Below are 17328 nucleotides of genomic sequence, written 5' to 3' on the forward strand. Positions count from 1 at the left end.
ATATAGTACTGCTACGTCTTGTTTGTTCGCTGAATTGAAAAAAAAGGGAAATGAAAACAAATTTGATACTTTTCCCGTTGTTGTAGCTTGTGTTCGCTGTCAAGAAAGCGGGAAGCGAAATAAATTCGAATATCATCAAGATACATGTTTTTCTAACCAGACAACCATTAATAACGTGTTTTTCTTGTCGTTCGGGAGTAAAGTTAGTTAATTTTATTTCTAATTACAGGGAGAGTCGTTCAAACTTTAGCAAATAATTAAATAAATTCAAGAAAACGACTGACAAAGAGAAACTACTATACGAAGAGATAATAATAGCTTAATTTCTACAACGAAAATTAACTGACAACATAAACCCTCTTAAAATGCACTCGCACAAGTCCACGATGAACTGCAAAACTATTTTAATTTTATAAAAGAGGAACAACGCCAACCCATTAACAATGTTGTCAGGTAATTTTCTTCCTTTCATTTGTATGTCTGTGTCTCACTTCCTTTTCTTTTTTTTTCATAACAAACTGTCTTTTTTATTCTCTGAGCGCTTTTTTCGTTTTCTTGAAAGAAAATTCGCAAGAAAACATCAGAAACGAACTTGTACAAGAAGACTTGACACGACACGAAAAACTTTTCACTCGTAAAACTCAACTACAACTGGAGAGAAAACGGGAGAATGATCCTATTTAACAAACATTTGAACTTTCCTTCTTACGTAATATTTTCATTTATTTAGATTTCTTTAAAAAAAAAAGTTACTGAGAAAAAAATATCTGAATGACCGAAAATTTTGCATTTTGATAGGAGACAAAAAGTTCGCAAAACTTTTATTTTTTAAAAAAATCAGATAACAAGTCAAGAAACTTCGCATGCAGATAATTGAAAATATTCTGATATTGAAAGCTACTTTTTCGAATATTGCAAAAAAAAAAAGTTTAATGCAATTTATGAAAAATTCGAATCTACAAAAATTGTAGAAAAATACAATAAACACAACTGAACAGTTTCTCCGTCTTTTTCTTTCAAATTTAATTATAAACTTATTATTAATCATGTCAAAACTTTAGAAAATGAGTTTGTCTGTGTAAGTTTTTTTTTTGTTTTTCTCATTTTTTGTTTTTTTTTATGTATGAGTTGAGCTACTCTAACTCATGGCGTAGTTTTGTGCAGAAAAAGACATAATAATAATAGTAATGTTAAATTTTTTCTCTCCTCGCTAAACTATACGAAAAAGTAGGTTGAAAGAAAAAAAAATTGTAAAAGAGAAAAACAAGATTTATATTAATGTTATAACAATATCATAATAAGAAAGTGCAGAAAAGTATCGCTGCAGGATGAGAGTCATCGGATGATATGGTTAAAAACAATTTTTTTCATTACGGAGTTTCTTTCTTTCATGTCCTTGTTATTATTACTACAAGAGTTCAATGAAACCATTTGCTCTTCGATCGGGCTCGAAGTCGTGTTCTAAGTTCATGTTGGAAAAAATAAACTTTATTTATTTATGATGTTTTTTTCTGTGTCTTGGTTACAACGATTCAAACCTCGATGCGAAAGTTCAATAAAATATTTGTGAAAATTCTTCAGTATTCATGCTTCGTATTAAAAAAAAGTAAAAAGAATAGAAGAATAACTTACCAGCAAAATAAGCTAGCATCGCTGTTAGTGCAACAGCTAATAAAATTAAGGCAATACTAAAACACTTCCATGAGCATCGATGTTGACATCTCTTGTCTATCTGAAACCTGTGAACGAAAAGAAAAAATTTTAAAACTACATGAAAAAACGCATTTTATTTCTCCGGGTAATTAATGACAACAAACTTGTGTGTAATTAGTCTGCGGACCAATAAATATTTGTCATTTTACTATAAAATTAATGCGTGAAATGTTTATTTGCATTGAACAATATGTTTTTGCTTTTTATATTTCTACCACAAATTGGAAGATGTGCATCATAAATTACAATGTTTCGACGCAAACAAATGTCAATCGATTCGCATTTCATGTAAGTAAATCACTTTTCACTTTTTTTTTTTAGTTTTTCCAATGTAAACCTGTATTTGAATAAAAATGAACAAAATGGACTTACCTCGATGGCGAATAAGGTGAATAATGCGGTGTGTGTGCTGAATGAGATGTCCTCAATGGAAAAACGGGCATCACAAGCGGAGACGATCCTCCAATGTGTGATCCTCCTGTACTACTATTGTGTCCTAACGTGCCCTGTTGTTGACTTGGGGGACCCAGTCTGAAAATAAAAAAAAAAATTTCATGTAAGTATTTGCTCTTTGTACAATTCAAAAATATTTTGACTTTTGGCTTTGAAACTATTTTTCGGTAGTTTATGAAATAATAAACTTTCCTCTTCGATGAGTTTTCCCATTTTTTTTTTTTTTTTTTTTGAAGTAAAAAATACAATTTTTAATAGTTTTGTCACGAATAATAAAATCAATTACGTTAAATAATCCCTGCCATCATTTTTTCCGCTCCATTTTTAACCTTAAACGAATTTTTGTATTTCAAGTTATTCAGAGTACACACACACATTTGGCATCATGACAACTGTTCGCATATGAGAAAAAGAGCGAAAAAAACGTTAAATGAATTGTGAATGCAAATTCAGTATTCAACATTTTTATCCGAAAGGCATTACCTTTACTTTTCTATCGAGGAGTCTCTCATACACGACGACAACACGTGAGTATGGAATATTTAAAATTTTTGTAGAAAAATTTAAATTGAAAATGGATTATCATATCAATTGAATTTATGTTTCGTGCTTGTACGGAGACAATGACAGTTAAAGTGAATTGAAATGAGACGACACAGAGATCGATGGAAAATGTGAAATAATGTGAGGAGTGTGTGTGTGTGCATATTTTATGTAGACTTCACGAACACACACAAAAACTACCCGAGGGCAGGCAGGTGTAATTTAAGTTATGTGCATGTGACAATCAATTTTCAATCTCATTTCTATAGTTTTTGCTGCTATAGCATCGCAACAAAATTATAATCATCGATTTAAAATTGTGTATTGTGAATTTATTTTTTTTTTAGTTGTCTTCCATAACTTGGCTGATGGTGCGACGGATCTACATATTTGTCAATTGTTGGTTACATCATTTTGAAATGTTGCAAAAAATAGGATTAATTTGTTAAACGGATGACAGTATCACAGGATTTTTTCAAAAATATTCGAATTGGATCTCTGTTCCGTCATTTAAGGTAAGATTAAACAAATGACAACAATCATCGACAAACTCCCGAGTTCACACTTCAACGAACGACAAACTGTTCCTTTGTTGTTCAACTTTCAACATTTTTTTTTCACTGTACAAATTTAATTTTAATTTGTTTATAATTACTCTTTATGAATTTTAATGTTCATTTGCATATTAATTATTCTGAAGTTTGTGACACATACGCATTGTGCGTCCTTCATCATCATATCATATTGTTGTCGCATCGACTGACTGCTGATAGCGTGAAAAATATGATTTTCCTATTATTATTTATTATTATCATTAGCGGGTGCGCGAACGGCAAACGAGATGTTGATAGTTCATTAAAAATTGAAGTGTTTTCCTGATAACACGGCAAAAATGTGTTACGATAACATGACAAAATACACATAATTTTCCGTCTCTTTTGCTGTGACGAACCAGAATGGCGGCGATTCGACGGAAGGAGCGCGCAGGTATTTAAAGTTTATGTAAATCAATAAACTTTTATTTCTTCATTTTAATTTTATTTATTTTAGTCATTCAAATTTATTTATCTTGACGTGCAAGGAGCACAGAGCACGGTAGTAATGTAAGAAGTAATAAGAATAGCGGGGTGTCGAGTGGCGGAATGAGATGAGACACGAGCAGGTATCGTCTTCGCATCGTTATTTATTAATGCTGAGACACGCAATAAACGACCAATAATGATAAAAACGAAGAAAATTGGAAGAAAAACATTAATTATAAAGTAAATAATGACGAAAGTTCGTCCGCATTCTCTCTGTGAGACTACAAGATGAAATTATTTCTTTGTTTTTTTCCAACGAAAAATCGAATATTCATGAAAACTTTTTTTTTTCATTTCCGCGTAGGTAATAAACGCCTTCAAAACAAAGTTTCGCCCAAAAAATAATTTCAATCTTTCTTTATCTTCATCATTATGTGTCGTAACTACGGGAAAAAGGAAAGTGTCACTTGACTTATGAAGAACAAAGTAAATTATTTGAAATTCGAAACATTTTGTACTTCTTCGTGAAAATGAAAAATTTTACTTTTTACGAAAAAAGAAAATCGTTAACGGTTTGTTTGCATAAACACAATGAATAAAAAAGGAAAATTTATTCACTTTTTTCCTTCACTAGTTTAGCAAAAAGTTAAATATTTCATTTATTTCTCAATGAAAAATAAAAAGTTGTTATTAAAATTATGCAAAATAAGATGGAATTTTAAATAAATCCGAGACAACGTTTATTGCGTCAAAAAATGGATGGATTTACCTGAATTGTATTGCCTTTCAAATGTACAGATCTGTGGATTTAGTGACGAAAGTAAGAGATGGATATAGGAAAAAATGCAAATCCAGATTCACAATTATTTTGAATTTTTTTTTCAGGTTGAAGTCAAACAAGTTTTCATTTTGTTCTTCATGGTTTATTTTTTGAGATGGAAGCACACGTGAACAAGAACGCATTTCATCGTAATCGCTGGAAAAAGGTAATGAATGAAAAATAAAACAGAAGAAAAATTATGTATTCTGCATAAAATTTAAATAATTTACGGTGAAAGGTAATTATTATACAACCGTACTAAAAAATTGTTTCATCTCTCTTGCAGTGATTGCTTTTACTTGTGTCTATCGTAGATGTTAATGACGACGGTCATTCTGTATATATTAAGTTAACATTTATATTGTTAAGAACTTTGCTAATTTTCTTAAAACTCTCGTCTTGTTGTCGGAAATCGAGTCTTAAAAGTTGAACTTCCATTTGAGAATTTTAATTCTTTTTTTTTAAGCTTGAATAGAAAATTCTTCAAACAAACAACTTTTGAACGATGTGCGTTCACGAGCTAATCTACAAAGCAATTTTCAACACATAATCCCGAAACGATGCAACTCTCTGCTCTGTTAGCTGCTGTTGCTGCAATGATACTTATTTTTTATGTTTTTCATTTCATTCCACTTGTAAATTTCTGATAAATTTGCATGAGATCCAATGCATATATTTTTCACAGTTGACCTATTTGCTTTCAAAACGTTCTCTGGCTGCCTGTAATATCAAGTAGTATGCGAAATGTATGCAGCAAAAAATAATGATGCAGTTTTCTACAACGTACATTCAATACTAATGACCTTCGCAGTGAATCCTTTTTTTCTTAGTTTTCAGTGAAGCAACGATGTGTGCAAGCAAGGAACTGAACCGAACAGAGGAATGCAATAAAATGAATGTTATTGATATTAAAAGTTTTGTGTATGTGTGTGCTTCATGATGCGATTAAGATAAACTTCTCGTCTTATTGTTCCGTAAACCTCTTTAGAACAATGAGAAAAGTAATGTAGGAGGCACAGTAATAAGATAGATAACTCGTTCCATCATCGCATCGTGTACAGGGTAATTCATGAAACTCAAGCTTTTTTAAGAATTTATTTTTTAATTTTCCTATTTTTTTTCAGAATTTTGTTATTGAAAAAACACAAATGTTAAAAATTTCAAATAAATTTTTCTCGAAATGTTATAAAACGATGATCTACCCCTTGGCAAAAACAACTTATGGTAAAACTTTAAAACTCATTCCCTAAAAAAGTGTTTTTGGAGTGTTATGTTATCCATATGTGTTAATATCAGACAAGTTGTTGTAAGCAAGCATCAGGAAAAGAATGGCAGAAAATTGAAATTAGTTACTTTTTGTGTGTCGACGTGCAACAAACAAGATTTAAATCTACTTTTATAATATATACAAAAAGTTTTTCAAGTCAAGCAGTATTGTTTGTATTATATTATTTTGTTAAATAATGAATGTATCTTGCTCAAATTTCGAATTTAATTTCAGGAATTGTTTGTAAACGAGGAGACACTTTTGATTTGTTTCTCTCTCTCTTTCTCTGCGTGAATGGAACATGTCTTCACGTGTAATTCAATCAAAATGTTACAAAATACTACAAATCTTGTTTATTATTTACTACAATGGTGCGACTTAAAAAAGTGTCTAGACAATGAAAAGAACATACATGGGGATTACAAACATGCATCTCGTTCCTCATTGTGGGTGTCGAACAAATCCACGACAAGATATCGTAACATCATCAATTTAATGAAATAAGAGAGAAAAGAAATCAAAAATTATTGTCTGACTATACAAACAACACACACACAATTTTTCTTTCCTTTTATTTTATTTTATGATAGAATATCTCCCACGAGAGATCGCCTTGACTGTAGATGCGAACAAACTCACATGCATTATTTATCCTTAAGGCAACTTATCTCCGAGCATGAAGAAATTTCAATTTGTTGCCGAAAATCAAAACTCATTAAATTTTTACACATAATATCATATAATAGGATGCGAGGCAACAACATTCGTTGTTTGTAACGTTTTCGTTGTTTCTCATACAATTTCTCATGAAAAATTGGTTATCGTATGAATAATAGATGAATGATTTTTGATGCCTTTTTTTCGTATTCTTGATTGCATGGGGAGTGAAATGAACGTCAGACAGTTCATTGTCTTTTGTTTTTTTTTTGAAGTGCAAAAAGAAGGATGACTTCTGAGAATAGCATTTGGACAAGATTTTTCAAAAACAACATAACATGAAAATTTCGAAAAGTGAGTTTGCGAAAATTCGATTAACGAACTGTTGCTCTATTGAAGAAGGGAATCGAATCAAACAAGTGCGTTATAAACAAAACCTCTATTGACGCAAAAAATCATCAACAGACAAACTCATCAATAAATATTATTAAAAGGGACAGCTCCCAGAGGAATATTATTTTTGATTGTTTTGATGGAAAATAAATCGATACGTGTTGTTCGCTCTCTCCCTTTGTGATGTGAACTTTCTACGTGGTTTTTTTTTCTCAAAACACTCAAAAATGTATGAAATAATTCATTTTTAATGTTCGAGACTTCATCTGGTGCGCCAATCGCAAAACTAAAGGTATTGTTGACCCTTTTTTGCTTTCACATATTCATGAAACGCTTCGTCGTAAAAACAAAATAAAAAAGAGTTGCTTGTCACATTTGATTTGAAAAATAATCAAGCAGATATAATATTCTATTTCATTATTCAGAGAAGACGCTTTTCTTCGCGATAAATTTTACTCTTTTAATAATTAATCTTTTACCTCGTTGTGAACTACCCATAGATGAAAATTTCAAGTTGAAATTGAAGAAAGGCGCTTGATTAAAAATTTAACAAGAAAAAGTCTGTTATCTCGTATTTTTTTATTATTCCTATCTTACCGTCATCTTTAAATTTGAATTTTCAGTAAGTAAGTACAAATGGTGATTCTTCAATATTATCTCTGTCGCTTTTGTTGTTCTCTACTCTACTCAAGGTAACATAATGGTCTCGAATAATGTTTTTTTTTCTGTAAAAAAAGCACCATAGCGACCATTTCATTTTATAACGCTCATAAAATTTATGTTTAATTAAGTGCCAACACCTTCTAACCTCTGGTTGGTCGGAGTCGGAGTACATAAAAAATGTATCAACAGGACTATATTAACTTTTTAACATTTTCTGCTCGTTTTTTTTTTCATAACAGTTACTGAAGAACAGAACAATGTACGCGCACAAAAACAGACAAAGATCAAGGATCTGGCGAAAATGGAGGAGAAATAAAGAAGACGAGAGCATTTTTTGATGATGGAGATTAAAGATTAGTGCCCAAGAGACAATGAGGGCATGCTAAGACTTTAACTTTGGATTCAATTAATTTTATTACGACGAAGAGATACGAAATTGTGTTGATATTAAAGTGTGATAATCTGTGCAATTAATTACTGAGACAAAGTTCATAACTACTTTTTTTGTTTTGTAATTGGAAAAACTTAAATTTTAGGTAAGTTTTAGTTATTTTGTTTGGTTTATGAAAATTTTCAATAAATTTAAATTTACTTTAATGAATATACCCTCAAATGATTGCCTTGAAGGTAATTTTTAGCATGTTTGTTGTGCATAAATCAAATAAATAAATAAACAAATATTTACAAGTAATCCAAACACTTATCGAACTCTGTACTTTTGGTCAAGATTTTATAGTTTGAAGTCATAAAATATCGAGAACTACCAAACTTTGATTCATTCATACACACACATGGTAGTAATGCAAGTAAAATGAAATTCCCATTGGCATATTTTAAAGCCCATAAACTGCATTCTCTGTAACGACGTATGACATTCATTGTTTTTCTCGCTCGTAAAATCATGAGCCTTATCGTAGTTCGTATGAGCGAAGCAATTATGGTGCAGAAAATGTTCCAACTCAGCATAAAACGAGATAGAAATCATTGCTCTGTGTATGTGTGCAATATGCAATTTGATGCAGAAATTATACAAATATAAATAAACGACAATATCAGCGAGAGACGGAGAGAACGAGGATCACTGAACTGTAATATGGAGTCACATGTGTCTTTTATAGAATAAGTTTGTTGTTACATTATTATGATATTTTTGTCTGTAGGAATATGCAACTTACTTGGCTCCGTGCATAAATATTTGCGTTATTTACTGCGAGTTAGGCGCTGTCAGTGTGAATGGAGATTATTAAATTTTCTACATGGTTGAACAAATAATAATGATAAATGACGCTTGATTTGATGGATGCTACTTTAAAATCTTCAGTTCGACATCGTTTCTGCTCAAGTTCAGAGGAGACGACTGGCGACGCACACACACAAAACTTTGTCTTGCGGTATATTCGCCAGCAGATTATATTTTATGAAAGAAAATGCTTTAAATTTTTCGTGTAAGATGTGATAAATATAATGCCTCGCGATTTATCTATTTTGTGAGGCTTAGGGATATAATAAAAAGTGAGTGTTATGCGGCGGCGAGCGAGCGCGCGAAGAGAATGTAAAAGATGAAAAAGAAGTTTTATTGATGTAACACAGCCGACGTAACACACGAATATCATCCATGGATAAAAATGAGAAATTGCAACAAAGAAGGAATGAAAATGATAAATGAGCATAGCTTTGCAAAAAGAATTTTCTTTTTTTCTTCGCTTTTATTTATATCTCTGACATACTTTTGAAAAATTATTCATACAGCCATTTACCAAAAGTGTCCCTTTTATGTTCAAAATTGAGTATTTGAATAAAAACGGAAATTACATAAGTATACAGAAAGAAAGAAAAGCAAGCAGAAAAAGTGTAAAGGGAAGTGAGATAAAACAGAAGTAATTGACGTGTGTATGAAAAGGCAAAAAAAAATCGAAAGAAGAGGCAAAATAACAAAGATCGAAGAAAATCTTATTTTCTTCTTCTTCTGAAAAGCAAAGACTGTTTTTTCACATCATCGGATAAATTTGAACAAATATGCTATAAAGTCAAATTGTCAATATTCTGTAATAATTTATTATTAAATTTATCTCATGTAAATTCTTTTTTAATTTTCTTATGAGAAAAACAAAATTTCTATTCGAAAATGAAAAATTTTTGAAATTTTCTCATAATTGTTCGAAAACGAAAGAAAATGAACGTCTTTATTACTCATTCCATTATATATCGTTAAGTACCTAAATTAAAAATATTTCAAAACAATGCATCTTTTCACGCGCTAAAAATACCAAAAAGAACAGATATATTAGCCTTAAGCTTATTATTGTATTTCTTTCGTTCCCTACAGATTCTGACATTTTAAAAACATAACGCACACTCATTGCAATGTCATCGTCGAGCACATAAATCACTTTCACACACGAGCATCAATTAAATTCGTTCGTGTAGATATTTTGAAAGATAACACCAACAGACCGCACATTTTTGTGGATTTTTTAGTATTTTTCTTGTCTCTCAAAGATTTTTTTATTTTTATTTTTTTTTCTGCTGACGATATTAATTACTTTTAACGGGTTTCAAAAATGTTTGCTGTTTTTTTCTTCAAGAGATGTTTAAAAAAAAAAAAAATAAAATAACAACAACTAATTTATGGGTCCATAATAAGCAGAGCGATTTTTTTTATTTAATACTCTTTCCGTGTATTTAAATTTGACGGTAGATTATTTTAGATTTTAAAATAAATCTTGAAGAATTTGTCAAAAAACTATTAAACGAAGAGAATCCGTATCCGTCAATTTTGTCTGGGAAATTCTTTTCTGACACTTTTGTGAAACAAAACACAAAGGTATCGACTTTCGTTTCGTTTGATGTGGTCCGTTTGTGTCGCTTAACTTACTTAAAATGCTGTGCCATGTTGTCCAACGAAATTTTTTCTCCCTCATGCGTCGTGCTTGATCAACTTTTGCCACAAATTTGAGGGAGAATCGGAGCACAAGAGGAAAAAGCAAGGCGATTGGCGACAAATTGTCTATTCATGCAGTGCATAATTTATCGGTCCATAAAAGAGACCTGATCTGCTGTGTTTTTTGTTATTGTGAAATAAATTAAGAGACAAAGAGAATTGTTTATGTTTAAAAGTCGCATGTACAGGGCAGGAAAACGAGAGATGCTAAAAATTTGTTTTGTATTTAATAAAAAGTTATTACTTCAGACAACTATTCTGACTCCCTGGCAACTATCGAGCAATATATTAATTAAGGTCAATTTATTTTCCGGAACGCCTTTTAATATTCTCCGCATGCAGGACGAGAAAATCTCGAAAACATGTAAAATTATGTCATTTATTCTCTTTCTGGATACACTCGCTTCCAATAAATAAATATGTATATATGAATATCGAACAGTGAGGCGAATTATGTTGATGGGGGTTTTTGGTCGGGATTTCATTTAATTTTATGACAATGTTTGCTGCTGCAGTAACAAACATAGCAATTCATTAATTAAATATATGTCGAAAGGGAAAAACTGTATGATCATCATCTCATCATGAAAATGTAATCATATCCAATTCTGTGACTTTCATATCGTATTATGATATTTATTTAATCAACGCACAAACAATACACAGAGAAAAAAATAAAAGAATATAAAATATATATTAAGTATAATTGAATCTGGCGCCGCATTTTCTGACGACACATGACGACTCTCAATCAGAAAATCATCGTGTGTTTCCTTGCTTCGTCTTTAGTTTATTATTACTTTATTTTTCTAAACATTCGTTTGTTTTATTTTGTCCATTTATCCATCGCGCGTCATATTTTCCCATTCATGTCTTACAGGCAAATGATTGATGAGACGAAATAAAATGGATTTTTTTTAATATTTATATTTGTTTTTATGTTGATATCATCGGATGTATTGGATGGACATGACGGGAGACTCCGACAAAAGATATGAAAAGGTGATAACGACTGAAAGACAAGACAATAGCTCGGGACGTGACACACAATTAAAATTGTATATTTTTTTTTCACGCATTTCTATGTATTATTTGTCTCTTCATTCCTTTTTTCTATCTTTTTTGTTATGTGAACTGTTGAAAATTTCTGTATCTCAAAGTAAAAATATTGCGAGGCATAATGTTGTTTTTCATTTTTAATATATTATTTATATATATTGTATTATATTGTATTATATAATATTATATTATATTATATTATATTTTAAATAATGTTTTAAAAAAATTATATTTAAATTTTTGTTCATGTTAAAGACTTGTATCGCATAATTTTAACGCTGCGTGACTTAATATTTTACAATTTTGTATTTGTTTTGCTTTACAATTATACAATGTTGCGTTGTATTTGTTTTTAATTTAAAAAAGGCACCACTCGTTCAGTCATTCACGATTTGTGTGTTTTTTTCTGTATTGAAACAATTGTATGATAATGATATATATGATAGAAAAATAAGGATTTATAGCGTATGAGTATGGAAAGTTTTGTTTAAACAGTAGATATGATTAAGCAAACATAAAATTTTTAATTAAAAAAGAACGATAAACGTGATCTTCGTGCTTATCGAGAGACATTGGTGGTTTATCCAAACTTTTTTTTTATTTTTCAGCTATTTGAACTCATATCGAGTTCAAAAATGCTCAAAAATGTCATATTCTGTTGCGCTTATGTTAGCACAGATTTTACGATTATTAAAACATCATGCAGAATGAACATTTCAATTCTCATTATTAAAATTAAAATTATTCCCGAATGTATGTTACACAAGAATCACACTAACATATTGCGGGTGCGATGCTTCAAAAAATAATAATCTGATGATGATGTGAAAAGTGCATGCATGAAAACAAAAAACATGAAAAACCAGATTTTAGAACATTTTTATGATGAGAACTTGGCTTGGTTGGTGAATCATAATGAGAACATTTGTTTATTTATTTGGAAGGTACGTGCTTACTAACAATGCAAAATTTAAGGTTTTGTTGAAGGAAAAGATACAAATCTGGAGTCGAAAATGTGCAAAATATTCTCACACATTGAAGGCGGTTTTAAAATTAAAATGGAAGCGCACAAGAAAAAAGAATCTTTTTTTTCATATTGTTCAACGTTATACATTATTTAGTTGACCTGCTGCTGATTCAGGTAATGTTAAAAGCACATACCATAAAAGAGCAAATAGTAATAATAATACGAAAAGAACAATAATATTTTTTCTATTCTTTTAAGTTTTTATAGCGCATTTCGAAAAAAATATGCATTTCACGTCAGTCTGCGAAGTAATTTTGAGAAAAAATAATGAAATCATAAAAAATTATACAAAATGTTAAAAGTGAAAAAATATCGAGAAAACGATATTTTAAATGAAAACCGCTCTGATCATTCATCATGACAAATTTTCAACTTGCTACTGACTTTTAATATGGATGGAATATGAAACTGAATGGAGTTGAGCAATGTTCCCTGCCATCATTGTGTTGTTATTATCATATACGAACAAATAAATAACACATTAACTAAAAGCAATGCCTGTGTGTGCGTCTCGCGAGTAAGTAGAAATTTTCGTGAAAAATAATATCTCTCTGAAATAATGTGAGAAATGAGAAAATAAACGCGAACACGTCCAATTTGATATACTGCGATGTCTATAAACGAGCAACGAGTAACGAGAGTCCTAGTTTTTCGTTTCGTTGTATAATATTGCTCGTTTTTAAATTGTGTATCATCATCATTCACGGCTCATTTGATACAAATTGTTACAGTTTTTATTCGTATTGCGGTACAAAGTACACTTAATTGTGAAAATTAATACAAAATTGAGAAAAATGGAGTCGAAAATGATGCTCAAAACTGAATTGAGTCAGAGACAAAAAATAAGAGAAAAAGAAGGAGGAAAAAAAAAATAAATAATAAAACAACAAGCAATATCGATTTTCGTTCAATATGTAGGTTTCTGATCATTTTTATGCCGATTGGCGTTGCAAAAGACGAAGGAGAAGAAGACAATATATGTACGTAGCTACGAGAGGAGTATGAGAAGGGAGAACAAAATAAACCACTATAATGATTTTTGAACGTGCTCGATAATAATGAGAAAGAGATTTGGTATTTTATTTCACAAAAGAGGAGCATTTTGTGTCTGTTGGTACTTCTTATGGCTGGCATGCCTTTTATTTATTTATAATTCACGAGAAAAATACATCATCAGGAATCTCGCAAAACGCACGGAAACAGAACAAAAATGATAAAATTGATATAAAATTGAATAGTAAAATAATAATCATGACGAAAAATAGCCACAGGCGAGTGAGAGGAGAATCTCATCATAAACGATCATTTCATGCGTTAATGTTGTGATTGCCGATTGTTATAAAGATATAATTTCGCATGACACGTTAACTGTGGGAATAAACTGTGAGTCCCTTATTTTTTTTCTCTGTTCGAATCGCAATGATAATGACTGTAATCATCATATTTAAATTACTTGTCATTATTATTTGCATCTCGCATGTTCCTTTGCATGCATTCGCGGGAAAAGGAATGTGAATCATGGAGCTGTGGAAAAAGTAACGCCAACACCCGTCATCGTCGTGTCAATTGTTTTTGAAATATATCGTCGTCGTTTCATATCATGTGACTTTTAAATGCTTTTGCAAAGCAATGGATTTGCAAACAGAGGCCATTAATCATTCAATGTCTATTTCATTCATTCTACGTTGTTGTCGTTTTCTTCTTAATGATGGAAACTCCATTTTGTAGAAAAAAATTTCTCTTTGTTCATACATCATATTGATGAAAAGTATACGCGGATGTGAAAAATTTGTCAGAAATCTCTAATTGTTAGTATCCCGAGTTCATCTAATGAACAAAATATTTTGTTCAAACAAATACTAAAATGGTAAGTTTTTGTTTTATATCCAAAAAATCTCGACTTCCAATACAAGTAGATGCCTCTGTATGTTCATTTCAAACATCTCCTGACATGTTACTGATATTATGTTACACTTTATAGTTAGACATATATCTCAAGAACTCCCCCAGATACTTTATATTAGATTCGTTTTGGTATCATTTACACATTTGTCGAGATTTGTTTTGTTTTTTAACTCACAGGTGAGAGTCCTTCCTCTCATTTCGTTTTTCAGGTAGAAATTAGACGAAACACATGTTACCGCAACATCCACAAACAACATTCGGTCTGGCGAACATTCGATCGATAAGATAACTTTTTTGTGAATTCTAAAATGTATCTTAGAATATTTAGTAAAAAAATTTTTAGTGTATGAAAGAAAGACAAAAATGCAGAAAAAAAGATCTGAGAAAAGGATAAAAAAAAGTACACAAACAAATTTATTATAATATTCATGTGCCTTATTTACTTTTAGAATCAAAAATTTTTCATATTATTATAATAAGCCATATGGTACAGGTTTATAGTGTTATTGTCTGTTGTTGTTGTTGAAAATGTCTTTTCTTTCAACATTCAAATAAACGTTCAAAGGCATAACGAGAAGATCTTTTGATCAAATAAAATACATACAAGGAAATGCTCTTTCTCTCCCAAGTCTAGCTGTTTCTTCTCTATTGTCGTTTTCAATTTTTTTTCTTCGTTTTTTAAATGTTTGTCTTCTTATTATTACAGCAAACTTAAAAATGGCGTCCTTCTTGTTCTTTGCTGCTGCTGTGTTGTGTAGGTGCATACAACATGCAATTTCTAAATTTTTTTCAAACAAACAAGACGATGTAGGAAGAATTGCTTGGAATATGTGTACAGGTAGACAAACAACGTTATATGAATGATGATGTGCATTTACGGCGCATTTACGAAAACCGGATTAAATTTTTACCTTTCGATATTCCTTTCGACAGCATACATATGTACGGAGCAGTTGAACGAAATGAAACACTTGAAGCAATATTTTTGCTTTTGATAAAGTAAAACCTTGTTGTTGTTCTTTAAATTGGTTTTTTTTACGATCAACAAAAATGAAATACATTCGTAAGTCTGTATAAATGGGAGAAAGACGAAGTTGCAGAACAAAACAGGAGACGAAGAAGAAGAGGTAAATTTACTCACAAACACCCGAACAAACCCGTACGTAAACTTGTGCAACAAAATATTTTTGCACAAAATGTACACATATTGTGGACGTTGCTGTGTTGACTACATTCCGCTCAATATTTGATCATTATTTGAAATCATTTACCTGGAATGAAAAAAAGAAGAAAAAATATTAGTTTTTTTATCGTTTAGTGTGTTTCTACGATTGATACGAAGCCATGAGAAGTAAATGGGTATGAGAAATTCTGTATAATAATAAAAGGGATTTTGCATGTCAAACAAATAAAAAAAGAAATATTTTGTTTTTATTAAAAAAAAACTTTTTATCGAGTTGTTTGCTCGTTGATAAAGGAAAAAAAGAAATCTATTTTTTCTTTGAGAGTTAAGTCACTCATCTGAGTATTTTTTTGTTATTTATCATTGTTTTATATATGTATATTATATACTTTGTATGATATAAATTAAAAGTATATGATAAAAAAAATTAAAATTTGAACAAATTGCAAAAAAAACTATTAAAGCTGCTTATAGGGCTGAATTTCAAACAAAAACATACTATTAACAGTTTTTTTTTAAATATCGTATACGCTCAAGTTGTTCGACGCTAAAATGTTGTTTCATTATCTTCTTTTAATTTTTTTCTGTCATATCATAATTTCATACTTGACGACACAGTGAAAAAATAGACATGCCATTATGTTTAATGGAGTGCGCCTCGGTGCATTCTCTTCCGTACTTCACTTAAAATTTTTCAGAAATCATAATTTTTCGGTTGTCGTCTTCTTCAACATACAATATTTAAAGCACAAAAATCCGAGGATATATTCAATTTCAATGTAATTCAACGTCGTTCATCGTTCGTTCCTTCATATTTGAACATTTTTAATATAATTTATAACAAAAGTTGGCAAGTTAAGCTCCATCCATACACTTCGTTCTTATTTTATCAAATTAAATTATTTTATTATCATCGTCGCGTAGAGCAACGGATATTCTCGCCTCTTTGTTATCCTCATAGCAGCAGCGAGTGTGTTGATGCATTTTATAAAAATTAAATCAAATTAATTTAATTGAATATTATCTCTCTCGTCGTCGTCGTCGTCGCATTAAATTATAATAATTCGTAAAATAAATTGTTACCAAATGTTGTACCGCTTGAAAGATAATATTTCTGGTTTTTATTCAAATGAGTGCGAAAGTTTCGATGTTTTGGATTGTTGACACATCTTGCGAGAAACGGAAACTTTTCCACAAAAAAAGTATTTATTAAGCTTCATATTTTTCATCACTCAACACAAGGCTCAAGCTCACTACACTTTTAATTATATTTGCTTTCAAAATTTTCGTATATACACTAAAAATAATGATAATAATTATTATCAAAGTTGTCATTATTTTTAAAAGGAAAGTTGTACATATGGATGTTTAGAACAGTAACATGGCACGACGTCGACAGTGCATTAACATGTTTTTAAAAAAAATGTATAATAAAAGCTTTTTAGAACACATTTAGGTACATAGTACAATCGAGAGGAAAAAAAGCTGAATAATAATTATTATATTAAAATAATTTAATAAAATATACAACGACATTGTTCATGCTGCGTTAACATTTATTTTAACAATAAAGAGACTTGAAACATATTTAAGTTGATTTTCGTGTCGTTCACATCAGCTACAATAACAACAGCAACATCAACGCCAACAGTGTAGGCATCATGTCAGAGAGTTAAAATCAA

The 17328-nt window shown here is 30.4% G+C and overlaps 1 protein-coding gene across 7 annotated transcripts in view; it reads right to left on the minus strand.

Moving 5' to 3' along the window:
* The window catches only part of LOC134835629 (teneurin-a), a 196473-nt gene that overhangs the window by 28738 nt on the left and 150407 nt on the right, over nt 1-17328 (minus strand). For all 7 annotated transcript variants that reach the window (XM_063850541.1, XM_063850542.1, XM_063850540.1 and 4 more), the window contains 2 exons: nt 2086-2244; nt 1633-1739 (listed from right to left, as the gene is read on the minus strand). In XM_063850541.1, coding sequence (XP_063706611.1) covers nt 1633-1739; nt 2086-2244 — 266 coding nt within the window. The remainder of the gene's footprint in view (nt 1-1632; nt 1740-2085; nt 2245-17328) is intronic.

Source organism: Culicoides brevitarsis, chromosome 3, assembly GCF_036172545.1.
Source record: "Culicoides brevitarsis isolate CSIRO-B50_1 chromosome 3, AGI_CSIRO_Cbre_v1, whole genome shotgun sequence".
Taxonomy (NCBI): Eukaryota; Metazoa; Arthropoda; class Insecta; order Diptera; family Ceratopogonidae; genus Culicoides; species Culicoides brevitarsis.